Source organism: Cryptomeria japonica, chromosome 8, assembly GCF_030272615.1.
Source record: "Cryptomeria japonica chromosome 8, Sugi_1.0, whole genome shotgun sequence".
Lineage (NCBI taxonomy): Eukaryota > Viridiplantae > Streptophyta > Pinopsida > Cupressales > Cupressaceae > Cryptomeria > Cryptomeria japonica.
In genome coordinates, this window is record NC_081412.1 from 220,361,860 (window position 1) to 220,378,508 (window position 16,649).

Genomic DNA, 16,649 nt, shown 5'->3' on the forward strand with positions numbered 1-16,649 from the left:
TGTTTAAACCGTGTCCGAGGAATGTTGATGAAAGGTGTCCATATGTCCATTTTCATCTGTGGCCATTGAAACACTTTATGCATACTGATTTTAAACCTTACAGTGTATATGTATTACGATATATAATAATTCATTGTAAAGCAGCTCGCACACACATGTTTGATTGATGGTGGGTCTTTTTGCTGTCTCTGACTTGTTTGTTAAAAGCATTGATTAAAACCTCAGCGAGTACTAGCCTGATGTTGGTATAATATGATAATGCATGAGTAAATTATTACATCATTGTCTAAATGTTAATAATTACATATTATTATTATTATTATTTACAAAGGTAACTGGGTAGTTGGTTAGGTATGTTTGGCTGCTGAGTTAATGTGATAACTGACTTCTTGCTGTATATCTTGATTTTTTCCTTCAATAATAAACTGTTCATTGCCTTCCCAAATTATTATGGTATTAGTGTAAAACTTGATCACGTGTTAAATGTTAATAGTTACATATTATTATTAACATGAGTAATTGGGTAGTAGGTTGGGTATGCTTGGTCCTGTCAGTTAATGCGATAGCTTCTTGTATATATTAAATTTTTCCTTCAGTAATAAACTTCTCATTGCTTTCCCGAATCATTATTGTATTAGAGAAAAACTTGATTGTGTGCTAAATGCTAATAATTACATATTAATATTAACACGGGTAATTGGGTAGTTGGCTGGGTATGGTGGGCATGGTCAGTTATGTGATAATTGACTTCTTATTGTTAATGTATTACAAAGTTTGATGTAGACCCAGACATGACAAACATTGGGCCAAAGACTCGCAACAAGTTTTGTGAAGAAGTTTAATTTGGCTCTTATGTGCAATAATTGAAAATTTAGAACTAGAAACCATAAATCAGGCCTTGAGTCGCAACCATGGAAATATGCCATGGATGTAGAATATCAGACATTGATGGGGAATAACAATTGGTAACTTGATCTTCCACCAAAGAAGAAAGCTGTTGGATCCAAATGGGTCTTCAAAATCAAATAAAAAGCAGATTGTAGCATTGACAAGTACAAAGGCCAACTTGTGGCTAAATGTTACAAAAAGAAGGCATTGACTATAAAGAAACATTTGCCAATTGAATTTGGTTGGCATGTTTTTTAAATGGATGTTAAAAGCGCCTTCCTCAATGGAGATCTCAAAGAAATGTAAATGAATCAACTTGATGGGTATACTACACTTGGACAATAATGAAAAAATGTGTAGACTTGTGAAATCCCTATACAATCTGAAAGAGGTGCTTGGAGCCTTGTACACCAAGATCAATGGGCATCTCCTTAGTCATGGATTCACTAGAAATCCTTGTGATCCCAAACTCAAACCCAAAGAGCAAGGGGGGAGATTTTGATTTTGCTATTAGACGTTAATGATCTATTCATCACTAGGAGTTCTTATTAGATGATTGAAGCAACAAAGAATGATCTCAAATGAATGTTTGACATAATTTTTTTGGGCTACTAGATTATTGTCTTGGATTTGAAGTGTCGCAAAAGAAGAACCAAATTTTTTATCTCAGAGGAAATACACTAAGACGTTGTTTGAGAAATTTAGGTTGGAAGATGCAAGCCCATGTTACACCAATGTAGACAAGATTCTAACTTTCTAGGCATGATCCATCATCTCAGGTGAATGCAAATTTTTATCATCATTTGACAAGGAGTCTCATTTACTTTGACCCAGACTAGGCTAGATAGTAGCTATACCATTAGTTATGTTTTGAGGTTCATGCCTAATGTTGAGACATGGACCATCTAGGACTCGAACCTAGGACCTTCCATACGCTGCTGGAGTGCTCTACCACTGAGCTACTGGCCCCTCTTGAACCAGTCCATCGTCGGTCTGGGTGTGGCTTATTTCCAACACCAACACCTAAATTTAAAGTTTCATGCTGTAAAGCAACAAAATGAGTTTTGAGGTATATTTATGATACATTGGAGTATGTGGTTGGAATATAAATCGGGTGAATATTTTTCTTTGATAGGATACATGGATGCAAATGATGCAAGCGTTTTTAAGTGTTTGTAACTTTGTATTACATGAAGTCTACTTTAGACTTTGTTTTCTGTTATGATTTGGTTTGATATCATGGGAGAGTAAAAGGTAAACAAATGTTGCTCTCAACATCAGTAGATTTCCACAATCCATTTGATTAATGGTGTATGCTTCTGGATTCGATTGTGTGAGAATTTTCGCATCAACGTTTCGGATCACACTCCGTGATCCATCATTAGGAAGATAGAGAGCATATTCCTAATGATGGATCATGGAGTGTGATCTGAAACGTTGATGCAAAAATTCTCACACGATCGAATCCAGAAGTGTACACCATTAAATGTTGTTCTTCTACGAAAGTAGAATATCATGCAGTTGGTGGAGCTATTTGCAAGGTGATATGGTTAAATTCAAATATTTACAAAAATGGGTGTGCTTTAGAAATGACTTATAGTTCTGTTTCATGACAATTAGGGAGTGCTGAAGCTTGTTTGTAATCAATTTTTTCATGAGTGCACGACATGCATTGAGGTTCAGTGCTACTTCATTTCTGAGCATGTGTACCAATAAAATATTTAGCTCTGCTATTGTTAAATTCGGGGGCAATGTGCTGACATCTTTACAAAATCACCTATAACAGTGAAGATTGAAGCTTTTCGAAACTTCTTGAGTTGTACTATGGAGAACATGATGTAATAAGGGGGTAGGGGAGGTGGTTGTTGGAATAATATAAGAATGCATAAATAAACATTACATCATTGTATAAATGTTAGTAATTATAACACATTATAATCAACATAGATATTTGGGTAGTTGGTTGAGTATGCTTGGCCTGTTAGTGAATGTCATAATTGACTTCTCTTTGTATCTATTGATTCATTGAATTCTTCTTTCAATAATAAACTGGTCATTGCTTTCCCAAATTTATTATCTGATTCATGAGTACTTGTGTGCAGATTAGGGTCGAGAAGTAAATTGCTAAAAAACATGGCAGCATGTTTCTGGCAAGTAATCACCTAAAAAATGTAAAATGACTAACAGAAAGCTTGTGAGTTTAATATAATTTTTACATTATAATCATGTGACAATATGACACTAGGATGTGAATTTAATTCATTTTTTGATCTATAGATGAAGGAAAAACTACTTATGACAATTGTAAATTCATTTTATGCACGTTTTTAAGATTATTTTACAAACTTGTGTGTTTTTAATGTTAAATTTTTTTGCTAAGTTTAATAAGTCCCAGTTTTTTTTGGGAGGGGGTCTGCTGAGTTTTTGAACTATGGGTCAAACTCCAGAACGATTTATAATCCATAGGGTAATTCTTTGTGATTTATAATCCATCATTCAATCTTGAGTAGTGAGAAAAAAGAATCCACATGTTTTTCCCTTTAAAGGATATCATTTTTTTTTAAAAAGGGATATTTTTTTTTCCCTTCCTTTATAGCCTTAACATACATTCCTGAATTGTGTTCTCTTTGAGTACATTCAAAACACTGAAGTATATCTGTCCAGAGGATATATTTAATCCATGCAATTTGTATATAAATTGTTTAATACTTTATTCAATTAAGCTAGGAAATTTTACCATTATGAAAATGGATGTTGTTCTAAAAATTGTAATTATACAAGAGTGTAACAATCTCATTATCTTATTTCAATGTCATGGATGACCACAGGATCAAGGATTAGATATGATTGGAGAGGGGCTTGCTACACTGAAGAACATGGCCCAGGACATAAATGAGGTTAATTTCTTTCTTTTAGTTATGTTAGTGCTAATTATGTGTAGAACTTAAACTATTATCCTATGTATGGTATGATATATTCTTCTTTCTGTTTATTGCAGGAGCTGGATAGACAAGTGCCCTTGATGGATGAGATTGATACAAAGGTTAACGTTTCATTTCCAATTATTGCACTATGTCAATAATCGATAACAGTGGAGATTGAATATCCTTATCCATTAAAACTAATGTTGATTTTTCACTTATTTTCATATTTTAGGTTGAAAAAGCAACAGCGGACCTAAAGAACACAAATGTTAGATTGAAAGAGACGGTTACTAAGGTAATCAAGACTTTTTTCTGTGCTTATACTTCCATGCTATGAATCTTGATAAACAAACAGGTATTGGTATAATTATTCTTTGTTTCCCAATAGATAACCATGATGGTATTTCTTATTTTGAAGTAGTAATATGTCAAAAATCATATGGGAGGGCAGAAAATGATCTAACAAAAAATCTGGAAAGAATTTATTGCTAGCTAATACTACAGATGGGCATTATACCATCATACATATCCCAAATTTTTTCATATAACAGTTGTTTTTATGGGAGGAAGTTTGTATCTTCAACATGTTGCTTGGTTATGCCTTGTGGAAGTTGTGAACGAGGATTTGGATTAAGTATTTGAACTTCATTTAGTTATTTTTGCCAGTCTGATTTTGCACATTAGAGATTGGCATTTGCAACCACCTTGACTCCAGTCTAAGGAGCCTGCAAATATCTTGTCCTTGGTACCAAAGGAGAGTGCAGATGTTCATATTGTGTTATACAATCTCAGCAATTTTTGTTCTGGTTCTTGTTTTGTAGAGTTGCCTACAATGTACTATTTTTGAGGTTTGATTTTAGTGATAAATGTGGTAGTAGATGGAGAGGAGAAGCTAAGAATCTACTAGACAAAAGTTTCATCAGGTAACAGCTTATGCTATTCATACCTAATGAGTATCTCCTTTTTCGTCTACTTTGTGAGAATAGTTGTGTGAGCCAACCAGGGATAATTGGCAATGATTGTATTCCTATTCCCCTTTCAATTGATCATGGTAAATGTTGATGGTGTTTTTATGCACAATCGAACTCAAAATAAAATATTGAATACTCTATCCTCTCTTGAACGAAGACTTCACAAATGCTGAAGATTGGCAAAAAGGATCACTTGAGACGACTCCAAGGTTCTCGATGTCAAGTCTTGACGGTGTTGAATAGCTTCAATGGTATGATGTATTTGCTGTACTTGCAAGGGGACTTACGTAGTTGTTCTTTGCTCAATTCAAGCTCAATGGAATGACGTTCTTCAAGTGATGTTGCAATATTGCTCTTTCCTACTACTACTGATCTTTGATAGAAAAAAAGAAGAAGGAGCAAGGTTTAGGAATGCTATGCTAATACTAGGAATGCAAGACAATGGACAACTTCAACTAAGCTCGACTAAGCTTTGCTTTGACATGCTTTAAACATCTCCACAACGCTAGTGCAATCTTCTAGGGATAGCTTGGCGATTCTCAAATCATTATCACAAGCATAGATACCTTCAAGATGAAGCACATCAATGATGAAATAGCAATTGAAGTTAACCTTTGGCTAAATTGAGAGTTCAATCGACTATGTGGGATACTTCACCATCGATGGAGTACTAGTATTATGAACAACGAGCTTCACTTTCAATCGTACACATGCATCTTTCACTCATCTAAAACACTTAAAAGCAAATTCTATTCTAATTTTTTTAGTCTTTTCAATATTAACTTCTCTCATAAAAGGATGAAGAAACAAGCAAATGCTCCAAAACTCAATAAGTCACGAAAACTTCAATGATTTTATTAATTTCTGCAGCATTGAACAACAATTCTTCAAAACTCTTCTAATCGATCCTTTACAATGAAATGAGTTGAGCTTATATAGAGCTCTCAATTACAATGAATGGCCAAGATTAAATCAAAATCGAGGGCCCAATTTTTGCCACCTAAACCCTAATTAGGGTTTGTTATGACAAAATACCTAACTTATTGCGAATCATTTAATATTAACCAATGGAAATATGACATCCATTTGGCACAAAACACGAGGAAAAATCCTCCAATAGGAAAAATTGACGCCACATAGGATCATAACAAAGTATCTTTTAGAATCTTGTTGCCCTTATCCTTTTCTCTTTTTGCAAATTCAACAAATCTGGACGTTATTGATTCAATCTCAGTTATTGAAGCTGCAGGTAAATTCTTCAATTGTTCTTCCAAGTAACTGACTTCATCCAAGCTTGAGGCAAAGGTTGTCTCCCATCCTAGCCCGAAATCTCAAGTCTTGTTGGCAAGTACGGTGAATGAATGTGTATCGTCCATCTAGCTCTCGGAAGGTGATCCGTTTGTTCCAAAGATTACGAACTTCACTCGTTGAGCTAACTGATCGACATCAATATCAATTCCCTCATTCTTCTCTTTCTTAAGAATGATCTCGGCTACTTCTAAGATCTTGTCATGTATCAAGTTTATTGCTTGATCAACCCTGGTGCATCCACCACTGATATCTTCAAATATGACCTTTCTTATGCAAAGCAAATTACACCACTGCTGGAAATCAGGTGATTGTCCATTTTTCAATACTCCTTCGTTCACCAAAGTTTGCTTCAACATCTTCTTCAACTCTTGCAAAATGGGTATGGTGAAGTCTTTGGTGTAAACAAAAGTATCATATGCTGTCATAAGCGCTTGAGTTCTTTCAAGAATCCCCATAGCTCTATCAAATATCTTTATTAGCTCCTTTATGGATGCATTCACCCTTTTGAAAGTCTTACTGATCTAGGTATCTATCAGTTATGCCGAAACTTTCATCTTTTCAAAATCATCACCTGAGTTGGGAGGAAGCAATGGCGGTGGCGTAGCCAAAGGATCATGCTGCCTCAGCGGTTGCTTGAGTTGCTGTAGGTGACTTCTCAATACACTGTTTCCTCTTTCCAACTTTTTATTCTTTTCTACTTCCAACTTTAGCATGTCATGGATTATCTTCACTGTATGATTCATGTCTTCCAATGCTTGATCAGTGGTGGGAGGACCTAAATCAACAGTCTCCAAGTCATACTCCTCTTTTGTGATCTCGTCTTCAGGCTCATCTACTCTTGGAGTGGCAATCTGTATTATTCTGGATCCTTCACCATCTCTTGTCATCTTTGATATCTTTATTGCTTTCTTCTTCTCAGTTCCTTGAGTTCTATCCAGGAGGTTGTCTAACTCATTGGGATCTTCCTTTGTTATTATCACTTCCTTCGCCAATCTCTCCCTAAGCCATGTAGGGATAGCCCATTTCTCTTCTTCTACTTGCACTTCATTCAATTGCTGATCTTCTCGGGGTGGAGATGTTACTTCTTGATCTTCATCTTCAATGCTCACATATGCATTACTGCCAACCTTATCATTGAATGACTTAGGCGAGACTATCTTGCCTTGACCCAATGGTTGCTTTCCCTTGTTCATCCTTTCACACCGACTGTTCTAAATTGTAGATTCCACCGACTCAGGTGGGCGATCTTTTTGGACAACTGCTTGATTCATTACCATTTCATGCATGGAAGAGGCACTGGTAGAAGGGCGGTGTCCTGAACTTGACATATGCTTCTTCTTTCTTTCCGCTTGGATCCTTTGGAATGTGCCAATTGGGTGGCATTTCCACTTTGGCTTTCGCTTTCTATCTCATCATCAGAATATTCTACTTCTCCCATCAATTCAAATGTCAGTTGAGTGCCTTGATTCTTCAATACATGGATTTGAGCGTCTACCCATTGCCTTGCGTATGATAAAACTGGCTTCATTAGATCCTTCAGGTTAGTGATCTTTACCTCAATCCAATTGACCTTCACTTCTTTATCTTTCTCTTGCTCATATACTAGTAGGAGGCACCTTTCACTGTCTTGTGCTTGATCGGGAATGTCAAAGACCTTGCTTGCTCTAACAATGTCAATCGGTAGCCTCAAACACATTCTTTTCCTTATGTCTAGATCATCCTTATCATTCATGAAATGATCTTCTAACTCTAACTTATGCTTGTGTCTTCTTCCACTTGATCTCTTGATGCTACCTTAGGGATCAAAGTTGTTTCTAGAAAAGTATGGAATTAGGAGGAGAGACTTCAATTCTTCATCCACCTTCTCTGCCGTTTGCAAAGATGGGCACACCTCTAGTGACTGTCCGATTGAGATGGGAAATGGAATCCTTGTGTTGTGTTTATGCTTCTGAACTTTGTTGGACGTTATCAATTACCTCACCAACTCAAGCAATACTAGCTTGTCCAAGTTAGCTTTACGATTGATATGAATGCGTGCAAGTGGATAGCATGTAGGGTGGGCAAGAGCACCCTTGTATTCTTATATATGTGAACTTGGGAAATTGGATAAACCAAGCACTGGACTTCTCTATTTGCTCTTTCGCCTGTGGGGATAACCTTTGATGAATGCCACGTTGCAATGTTCTTGTGATGTGCATAGTGAAGGCATCATTCACCCTCCTTTAATGTATCTTGCCAGGGTAATGCGACTGTTTGTATGATTCACAAGCTCTCAATTCTCCAGTTCTCATACCGATTGGACCTCTATAGATTAATCTTGCATATTTGTGAGCTCTGGCAAGTGAGTATATGATGTATGAACTCATGTAGAATGTCTTGGTTCACACAAACTTCTTGAGTTGTATGTCAATGTTATTGCTAATAATCCTCGCCCAGTTGATCCTTTCCTTTCCAATCGATATGATCTCCATGAGGTAGAACATCCACTTCTCGAATTGGGAAGCTTGAGGGGCTCCTACAATTTGGTTGAGCATAGTGATCAAATCACTGAATTCTTCCTTGAAGTCGATTTTGTGGAGCTTGGTGAGTATCTTGGATAGGTTAAGTCTGCTCTTCAATAGCCAATATTTGTTGGTTATGCCTAGTCATTTGTTGAGATTATCATCATAGAATGCTCGCATTGCCTCCTTGCTCTTGTAGATCATGTTGTTGAATTAAGGTATATGGAAGGCTCCACCGATAGCTTCCTTAGAAAGATAGGCAAGTTCTCTGCCATCGGGTGCCACTATCATCCTCTTCCTCGTATCATAGTGCTTGGCGCACTCAACGATCAACTCATTGCACTGCACAGCTAGAGGGAAACCTACTGCTTTCACTATTCTGTAGTCGATCATCATCTTGGAGTATCCAAAAGGCTTGTTGGTATACAATGGTCCTTCAAACTTCATGTTGATTTGGCCAAGGTTGATATCCCCTACATTGCTCCAAAATGATGCAATCTTGGACTCCATTGCCTCTCCCTTTGAGTCCTCCTTGATGAGAGTCTTTCGTGCTCCAGCCATGTTGTACCTGTGAGAGTTGTCCAAGTTAGCTATATGATTGATATGAATGCTTGCAAGTGGAAATCTATTGCCTAGGCTAAGAATTTCTGCTCTAGAGCTGATAATTCATCAAATCTTTAATATTGTTTAAAACCCTAGGTGCATATGCTAAAACCCTAGCTTGCAAAAGTCGATTCTAGTTGAACATAACCATCTATGCTAATGAATTAAAAAATGTGTTTAGATGATTAGAATGCAATGGATTAAAGCCTCCTTTGATCAAAATCAATAACCAACAAGGTATACCAGCGTTGAATAAGGTCTGATCAATGAAGATGATCAAATATTAGTTAATTCAGACCTGTAAATTGATAACCATCTATGCTAATGAATTAAAAAATGTGTTTAGATGATTAGAATGCAATGGATCAAAGCTTCCTTTGATCAAAATCAATAACCAACAAGTTATACCAGCGTTGGATAAGGTCTGATTTCAATAAAGATGATAAAATATTAGTTAATTCAGACCTGCAAATTGATTAAAAATGGGCTGGCAATCTCTGAATAAATCGATCTTTTGGCAAAATTGCCTTCTCTTAAGGCTTTGCTAATGTGAAAGGCTTGGAATTCATTCAATTGCCGATGTAGAAGTGATGATCTTGCTTCCAAATTCACTGTTTGATCAATGGCAAGATCGCTGAAGTTTGGCAAATGCAATGTCGCCACCCTTGATGACAAATTTGCTGATCAAAGAGGTCAATCTGCTGTGGATGAAGATTAAATTTGATACCTTTAATGACCTCGCCCTAGTCTTGATAAAAATTGCTGTCACCAAGTAATGGATTCGCTCTTTATCAATGACAAATTTGACTGATATGTATGATTGGAATCACTGCCTTCATGAGAGCATTTGCAATATCGATTTTGTGTTTGATCAAATGAAATGATCAAACACCACTTTATAGTTGCTTGAAAGGGTGCGATACCTCATCACAAGGCCGACTTGAGATCATAATTAAACGATTGCAATTAAAACAAAAGGCCGACCTGAATCTTCAAATTCAAATTTAAATAAAATGTCTCTTCTTTAAAATCGTGGGGCCCATTCAATGCATCCCTTTACAAAACGTCTTCCTTAAGTCACAAATCTTGGGGGTCAACGACAGCCGCTCATCCTTAATTCGCTGTTTTGAGTTGTCAATGACAATCAATTATCCCTTAAGTTGCACTTTTTGGGGGCAAAGGAAATCATTCAACTTAAGTCGCAAATTTGGCATGGCAAAGAAAGTGATTCATCTCTTAAGTCGCACTTTCAAGGGGTCAAAGGAAATAGTATAATCCTTATGTCGCACATTTCACATAGCAAAGGAAATGATCTAAAGCCTTAGTCGTACGTTCATAATGTCAAAGGAAATCACTTTATCCTTAGGTCATTCATTTAAATGGGCAAAGGAAATGCAATTCAAAATGCCTGCGATGCTCATTGGAAGCATGATTGGAGATATCTTTGAAGTGGCCGATCTCCTTCCTTACTTGATATTGCTCCATCTTCCTAGCAATTTACTTGTCAAACAATGATGATCTCAATCAGAGCAATGCAATACGAGACCTTGGTTTGCTGATTCTAGGAGCAAAGAAATGCCTAAAATGCTTAAGTCGCACAGTTGAGGGGTCAATGACAGTGGTTAAAAGATTAAGTCACACATTTGAGGGGTCAATGATAGTCCTCCAAAATGCAAACTTAGAATGTTTGACCTCTAAAATCAACTTGCCTTAGCCATTTTTGTACTCATTTACATCAAAGCCAGCGAAAAAAATGTGAATCCTTGATCTTCAAAATGCTGGATGCAAGATCAACTCAAACCTACTCACTCTAAAAGGATCACTTCTAACAATCTAACCTGTCAAACCCTAAAACTGAAAGCAAAAGAGGGGGTCCCCATTTGTGATGAGGCGATGTGTGAAAGAGACTGGCATAGGCAATATTTCAGTCCAATGTGCCTAAAAATGGCTTTTCTTTTGTACCAAAGGAGAAGAGATATCCATATTGTTTCTCTATCCCTACTTTGTGGCCAACTGTATATTGTGTTATACAATCTAAGCAGCTTTTGTTCTCTTTGTTTTGTAGAGTTGCCTCCAACATGCTATTTTTGAGGTTTGATTTTAGTGATTAATGTAGTAGTAGATAGATAGGAGAAGCTTATAATCTACTAGACAAAAGGTCCATTGATAATGGCTCATGCTATTCATTTCTAATAAATATCTCAATTTTTAGTCTGCTTTGTGAGGATAGTTTTGTGAATCAATCGGGGATAATTGACAACAATTGTATTCTTATTCTCCTTTGGATTGAGCATGGTGAAGAAGAAGAATTTACGTTTCTCTTTTTATTTCAGATTAGTTAGATTATAAAATAGACAGCATGAAAATGGGAAGGAATACGAACCACAGAATATAGATGTGTACAGAAGAATTTTTTTCTATGCAAAATAATTAATTTTTGTTGTAGTTTGAACTTATGTTAGCTTTTTCTAATACACGGGGTTTGTTTGAAATTCTTGCAGATGCGGTCCAGTCGGAATTTCTGTATAGATATTATTCTTCTTTGCATTATATTGGGAATCGCTGCCTATTTGTACAAGTATGTATATTTATCTGATTATTTTCTAGTTTTGAATCAAAAGTCTAGATGCTCAAAATCAGACATATCTTACTGGAGAGCACTTTCAAACTGCCAATCCCTTTATGAAATTCTTGTATGTATCTACCCCATAACAGCTCATCAGAATTAGGTATAATGATGCAGAAAAATTGATCTAATTTTAAAGATGATTCAAATTGTGCATTTTGACTAACATTGTCTTGCAGACACAATCAGGCCTTTAATTTTTATTTTGTTAGGTGGAAAAATAGACATGGAAATATAATTTAAATAGAAATTAGGTTTTTGGTGAACCTATTAAAAATGGGGAGAAACTTTAGCCATTCAACTGGATAAAACTGGTTCCCCGTTTATCTTGTATTGTTCTATACACACCACTGTATGACTATTTATAAAACAATCACAGTACGGAATCAAATGGAAAATTGGAATTCTTGCAGTAGAGAAGATGGTTTATATTAAAAGTCCTTTTGAACATAAAAAACAATGCAATATTATGAATGTTAGGTTTAAAATCACAATACACAAAATAAACCATGAAATGATAATACATTGAAAGTTCTTTTAGTAGGGGACAAGTCAAAATTAGCAATAGAATAAATATTTGCAACCTGCTTCATACCGAACGTGCAATATAGTTTGACTTTCTCTTTAGCAACTTTATAGTGTAAGGGCATAGACTATGCCACTTTAAACAAAAAATACTTGTGGTCGAGGAATGTTAAGATACTTACCTAGAATAACATTGAAGCATGGGGGACATCGAGGATGGGTTTTAGGGATGGGGGGACCATAGACCCAAATTTTGAAAATTAGTAATAAGAAAATGTTTAAGAAATAGCAATTGAAACTATAATCTACTAACTTTGATGCATTGAAAATGCCAAATATCAATATATTATTATATTCAAATTTTCAATATGATGATTACATTGAAATACATTTAGCCAGTGCCTCAGTGATTTAAGACTCTAATCATCCTTCCGAAAGATCAATGCAGACTATTTATTATTAGAATTGGAGGACTCATCTAGCTCATGCTCCTCTAAATAGACACCAATCAACTTTTTTTGTGCCCGATTGTTGTCAATTTTCATTGGCTTGTTTGGCTCTACATCCTATAGTGTTGTTGCACTCTCCTTGTACATAAGCATGTTGCAAGCTATATAACACAAGGTGCTATGTACAACTACAAGCTCCTAGAGGTAAGCTTGTGCCTCTCGATAGAGTGGATTTAGTTGTATGTAAACCAATTCCTCTGAACAACTGAAGAACTATCAACTTGGGACAAGAGTTGAGTGGTTAGTGTTGTTGTCAATGAATGAAGCCTGTTTAAAGTCCACAGTCTTAGGTCTTTTTGTGCCATAGTCTCCCTATCTAACTTTGTCTCTTCTACATATACCTTAAGTGTGACAAATTAGTTCCATTCACAACGAGTGGTGGCGGCATCCTCAATACTAGACATCTTTTGAATTGCTCTAATGAATTCTCTCTTCAGCCATAAGGATAACTCTGCTAGGTCTTTGTATGTGCCATTTCGGTTTCAATGCATAAGCAATCATGTGCAAGGGATTGTAGGGCTTCTCCCACTTTCACTAAATGATAGATCAAATTTGTTGATTGTGAAAGCTTGTGTCTCTTCCAAAGGACAAGAATTATGAAGAGTTGTACTATTTCAAAGGTTGGAAATTGTGAAAGGTTGTGTCTCTTGCCAAAGGGCAGGCATGATGAAGAGATGTGACCCCTCCCTCTTATGGGAATATATAAAGGGAAGAAGGTTTATTTGAGAAAGAAATGGAAGGGAGATCGATTTGGAGAATAATATATTATTCTCAAAAGCAGCAATTAAAAGTGGTGACTCAATTGTTATTAAAGGTGGGTGACTCTTCCACCAATAAAGTATAAAGGAGAGATCATTCCAAGCATTCAAGGATCACTAACTCTATCATCACTCATCACTCATGGATCCACAAAAGCAATTATCAATTATCAAATCAACCAAACAATCAATCAGCGACTCATACTATCAAATCAGCATTCAGTCAATCATCATTCACCAATATATGAAACCAGCATTCATTGCATCTTCACTCTTGAATCACCTAATCAACCATCACTTCATCATGACTAACCAATACTTCTGTCATTACAGGGATTTGGCCCAGCTCAAGCAACTTGGACATGTGGAAACATACGTTAATGAGTTACAAAATAATTCTGTCTTGGTTCCTAATATGTCCGAAAGGAGAAATCACTATGTTGTTTGTAGAAGCTCTAAGTGATGGTCTAAGGGGGTTGGTCAAGGTGCATAAGCCTAATACCTTGCATGATGCCATTGGGTTAGCTCTTGACCTTGAGGTCACACCTTCTTCTCAGCCACACAAGAAGAACTTTAGGAATAAGAAATCAGATGATGAATCAGATGAGAAGACTCCTGTTCAGCCCAAGAACACATCTCCTAAGGTAGAAAAATAGTCAAGAAATGAAGTAAGAAGAAAGAACCTTTGTTTTTCTTGCAAAGAACCTTGGGAACCAGGACATAGATGTCTTGGTAAGGGCAAGGCTCATCTTATTGAGGTGATATCTGATGGGGATAGCGATGAGGATAATGAGCATGATGACAGAACACGTGGTACTTTTGCTTCCCTATCTGGTGGATCTAGAGATCATCTTTTCATGTTAAATGGGATTGTCAAAGGACAAAAAGTTGTGTATGTTAGACAGTGGTGCTACACAACTTTATTGATGAGGACTTTTTAGTCAGGGAAAGACTACAAGTAGAAAACTTTTCCAGGTTCAACGTCATGTTGGCAGACGGAACCAAAATCAATTGCACAAGAAGAATACCAAGGTTGAGCATTCAATTAAATGATTGTACTTTTGAAGATAAATACTATGTTGTTGGAATTGATGGGTCTGAAGTAGTTCTGGGAGTATCATGGTTGAAATCTCTTAGCAGGCACATCCAAGACTTCGACAACGTGGAGCTTGAACTTACTCATGGAGGTAAACAAATTTTGTTGAAGGCTACCAAAAATGATAACCCAAAAGTTGTGGCAGCCAAGTGTGTGCTAGCTGACCCTGAAGATGAAAATACCAATGAGAGGTATGGGGATAAATCAGATTATCCTGTTGATGACAGCAGCAGTATATCTCCTTCTATTCATGTCATGACAGATTTGGTACACGGAGATAGCAGTAATATAATATTTTCATGTGATGATACTTCATGCTTGGCAATGGGATCAAATTTGGGTGACTTATATCATCCTTTCTTCTTGGGGAAGTGGTATAGTGTTGGAGCTACATCGCATCCTTGATGCGAAGAGCGTTGGCTTCACCATATGGAGTGATGTATTTCATGGGTTTCACGCTGTTCAGATTCATGACAGCGAGGCTTGGGTTGGTGCTCTTCTACATTGGAATTATGTCAATATGTTTCATAGCTTTGGGCATCATCGAGTTTACATCAGTTTAGAGCAGTGGAGATTTGAAGAAGATGCACCAAGATTTATTTGGTATCCAGGTGGTGTCATTGCTTGCGGACAAGCAATATTTGAGTGGGGAGTACTGTAATGTCCCCTAATTATGCTCTGTTCATTATTAAAATAACATCGATGTTATGCTCCTTATTAAAGCTAATTCAATCTTATTTTGTAGTAACTCTAGAGAACCAACCCCAATTGCTAACTATTCCGTCCCTTTTCCCAGAAGAGGCTCTTGCTCATCTAGGGCGCTGGACACCAGTTCTCTCTCAGGTCCCAGATTACTTGACTCAGTCCAGTCATCCTTGGGGCACGCAACCGAGATTTAGGAGGAGTCTTTCACCCTTAGGGCATCTCTTGACTGGATTTACTCTGCCTCTCCCTAGCAACATCCATCTCCCTTGGGGATTTGGAGAAATATGGATTCAGCTGACGATTGGATTGAATTCAGAATTTTGTCATAAGACTTGATACTTATATGTTAAATTCAATATGTAATTATTGGTAAATTTTTGGCTTCATTTATTGCAAGTTTAGATTAATTCCATACATTGTATTCGGTGAAAGTTCATTCGTTCAACTAGACTTACCGGTATTGAGTGTCACTAAATTATTATCTATGTATTCGAATTTAAATATTATCTTAATTCATTGATAAATGGCGACTGTAAATTCATTCTTAAACTTATATCTGCTGTCGTTGTATTAATATTTGTAAATTATAATATTTGTAGCTGTATTATTTATAATAGTCTCATGCCAAATTACTAATTAACCCAGCAAGAATAAACGTTAGAATACATACAGATTACATATGCCAGTCCACGGTGACTGCCGCTGTTGTTATCACGTATTCTCTTTTCCCACGATTGTTTCCGCAGAGGTTCCACCGTATGATTTTATATATATATATATTAATGTAGAACAAATATCAGATAATGTTATAATTATAATTATTATATTATTATCTATATTTATATCATTATTAAATTCTACATAATAACTGTAAATGTTATTCAATTTTCAATTCAAGATGCAAGTTATATTCAAGGTTATCTTTTCTTTCAAGTATGTGTTATTTCTTAATATAATAAATCTGATTATTATCTGGTATGTTGCAGATGGAGAAAGAGTATTTATGAATTTCAATATTCTTCCTACATTTCACCGATCGATATATATATGTAAACATAGGAGATCAAGCAATACCTTGACCGGTCATGTCTATTAGACATGACCGATCAAGATATTACTTGATCGTGCCTCTTCAAACTGATAATCGGTGTGTATGCATTTAATCATTAAACCCGATACTAATCGGTGTGTAAGCATTTAACATTAAGACCGATACCAATCGCTGTGATAGC

General features: G+C 36.2%; 1 protein-coding gene across 1 annotated transcript in view; it reads left to right on the forward strand.

Annotated features, from left to right (window-relative positions):
- Positions 1–16,649, forward strand: part of LOC131046244 (syntaxin-71) — a 69,286-nt gene that overhangs the window by 16,491 nt on the left and 36,146 nt on the right. Inside the window, exons 5-8 of the mRNA XM_057979929.2 lie at positions 3,717–3,785; positions 3,887–3,931; positions 4,045–4,107; positions 11,700–11,776. Coding sequence (XP_057835912.1) covers positions 3,717–3,785; positions 3,887–3,931; positions 4,045–4,107; positions 11,700–11,776 — 254 coding nt within the window. The remainder of the gene's footprint in view (positions 1–3,716; positions 3,786–3,886; positions 3,932–4,044; positions 4,108–11,699; positions 11,777–16,649) is intronic.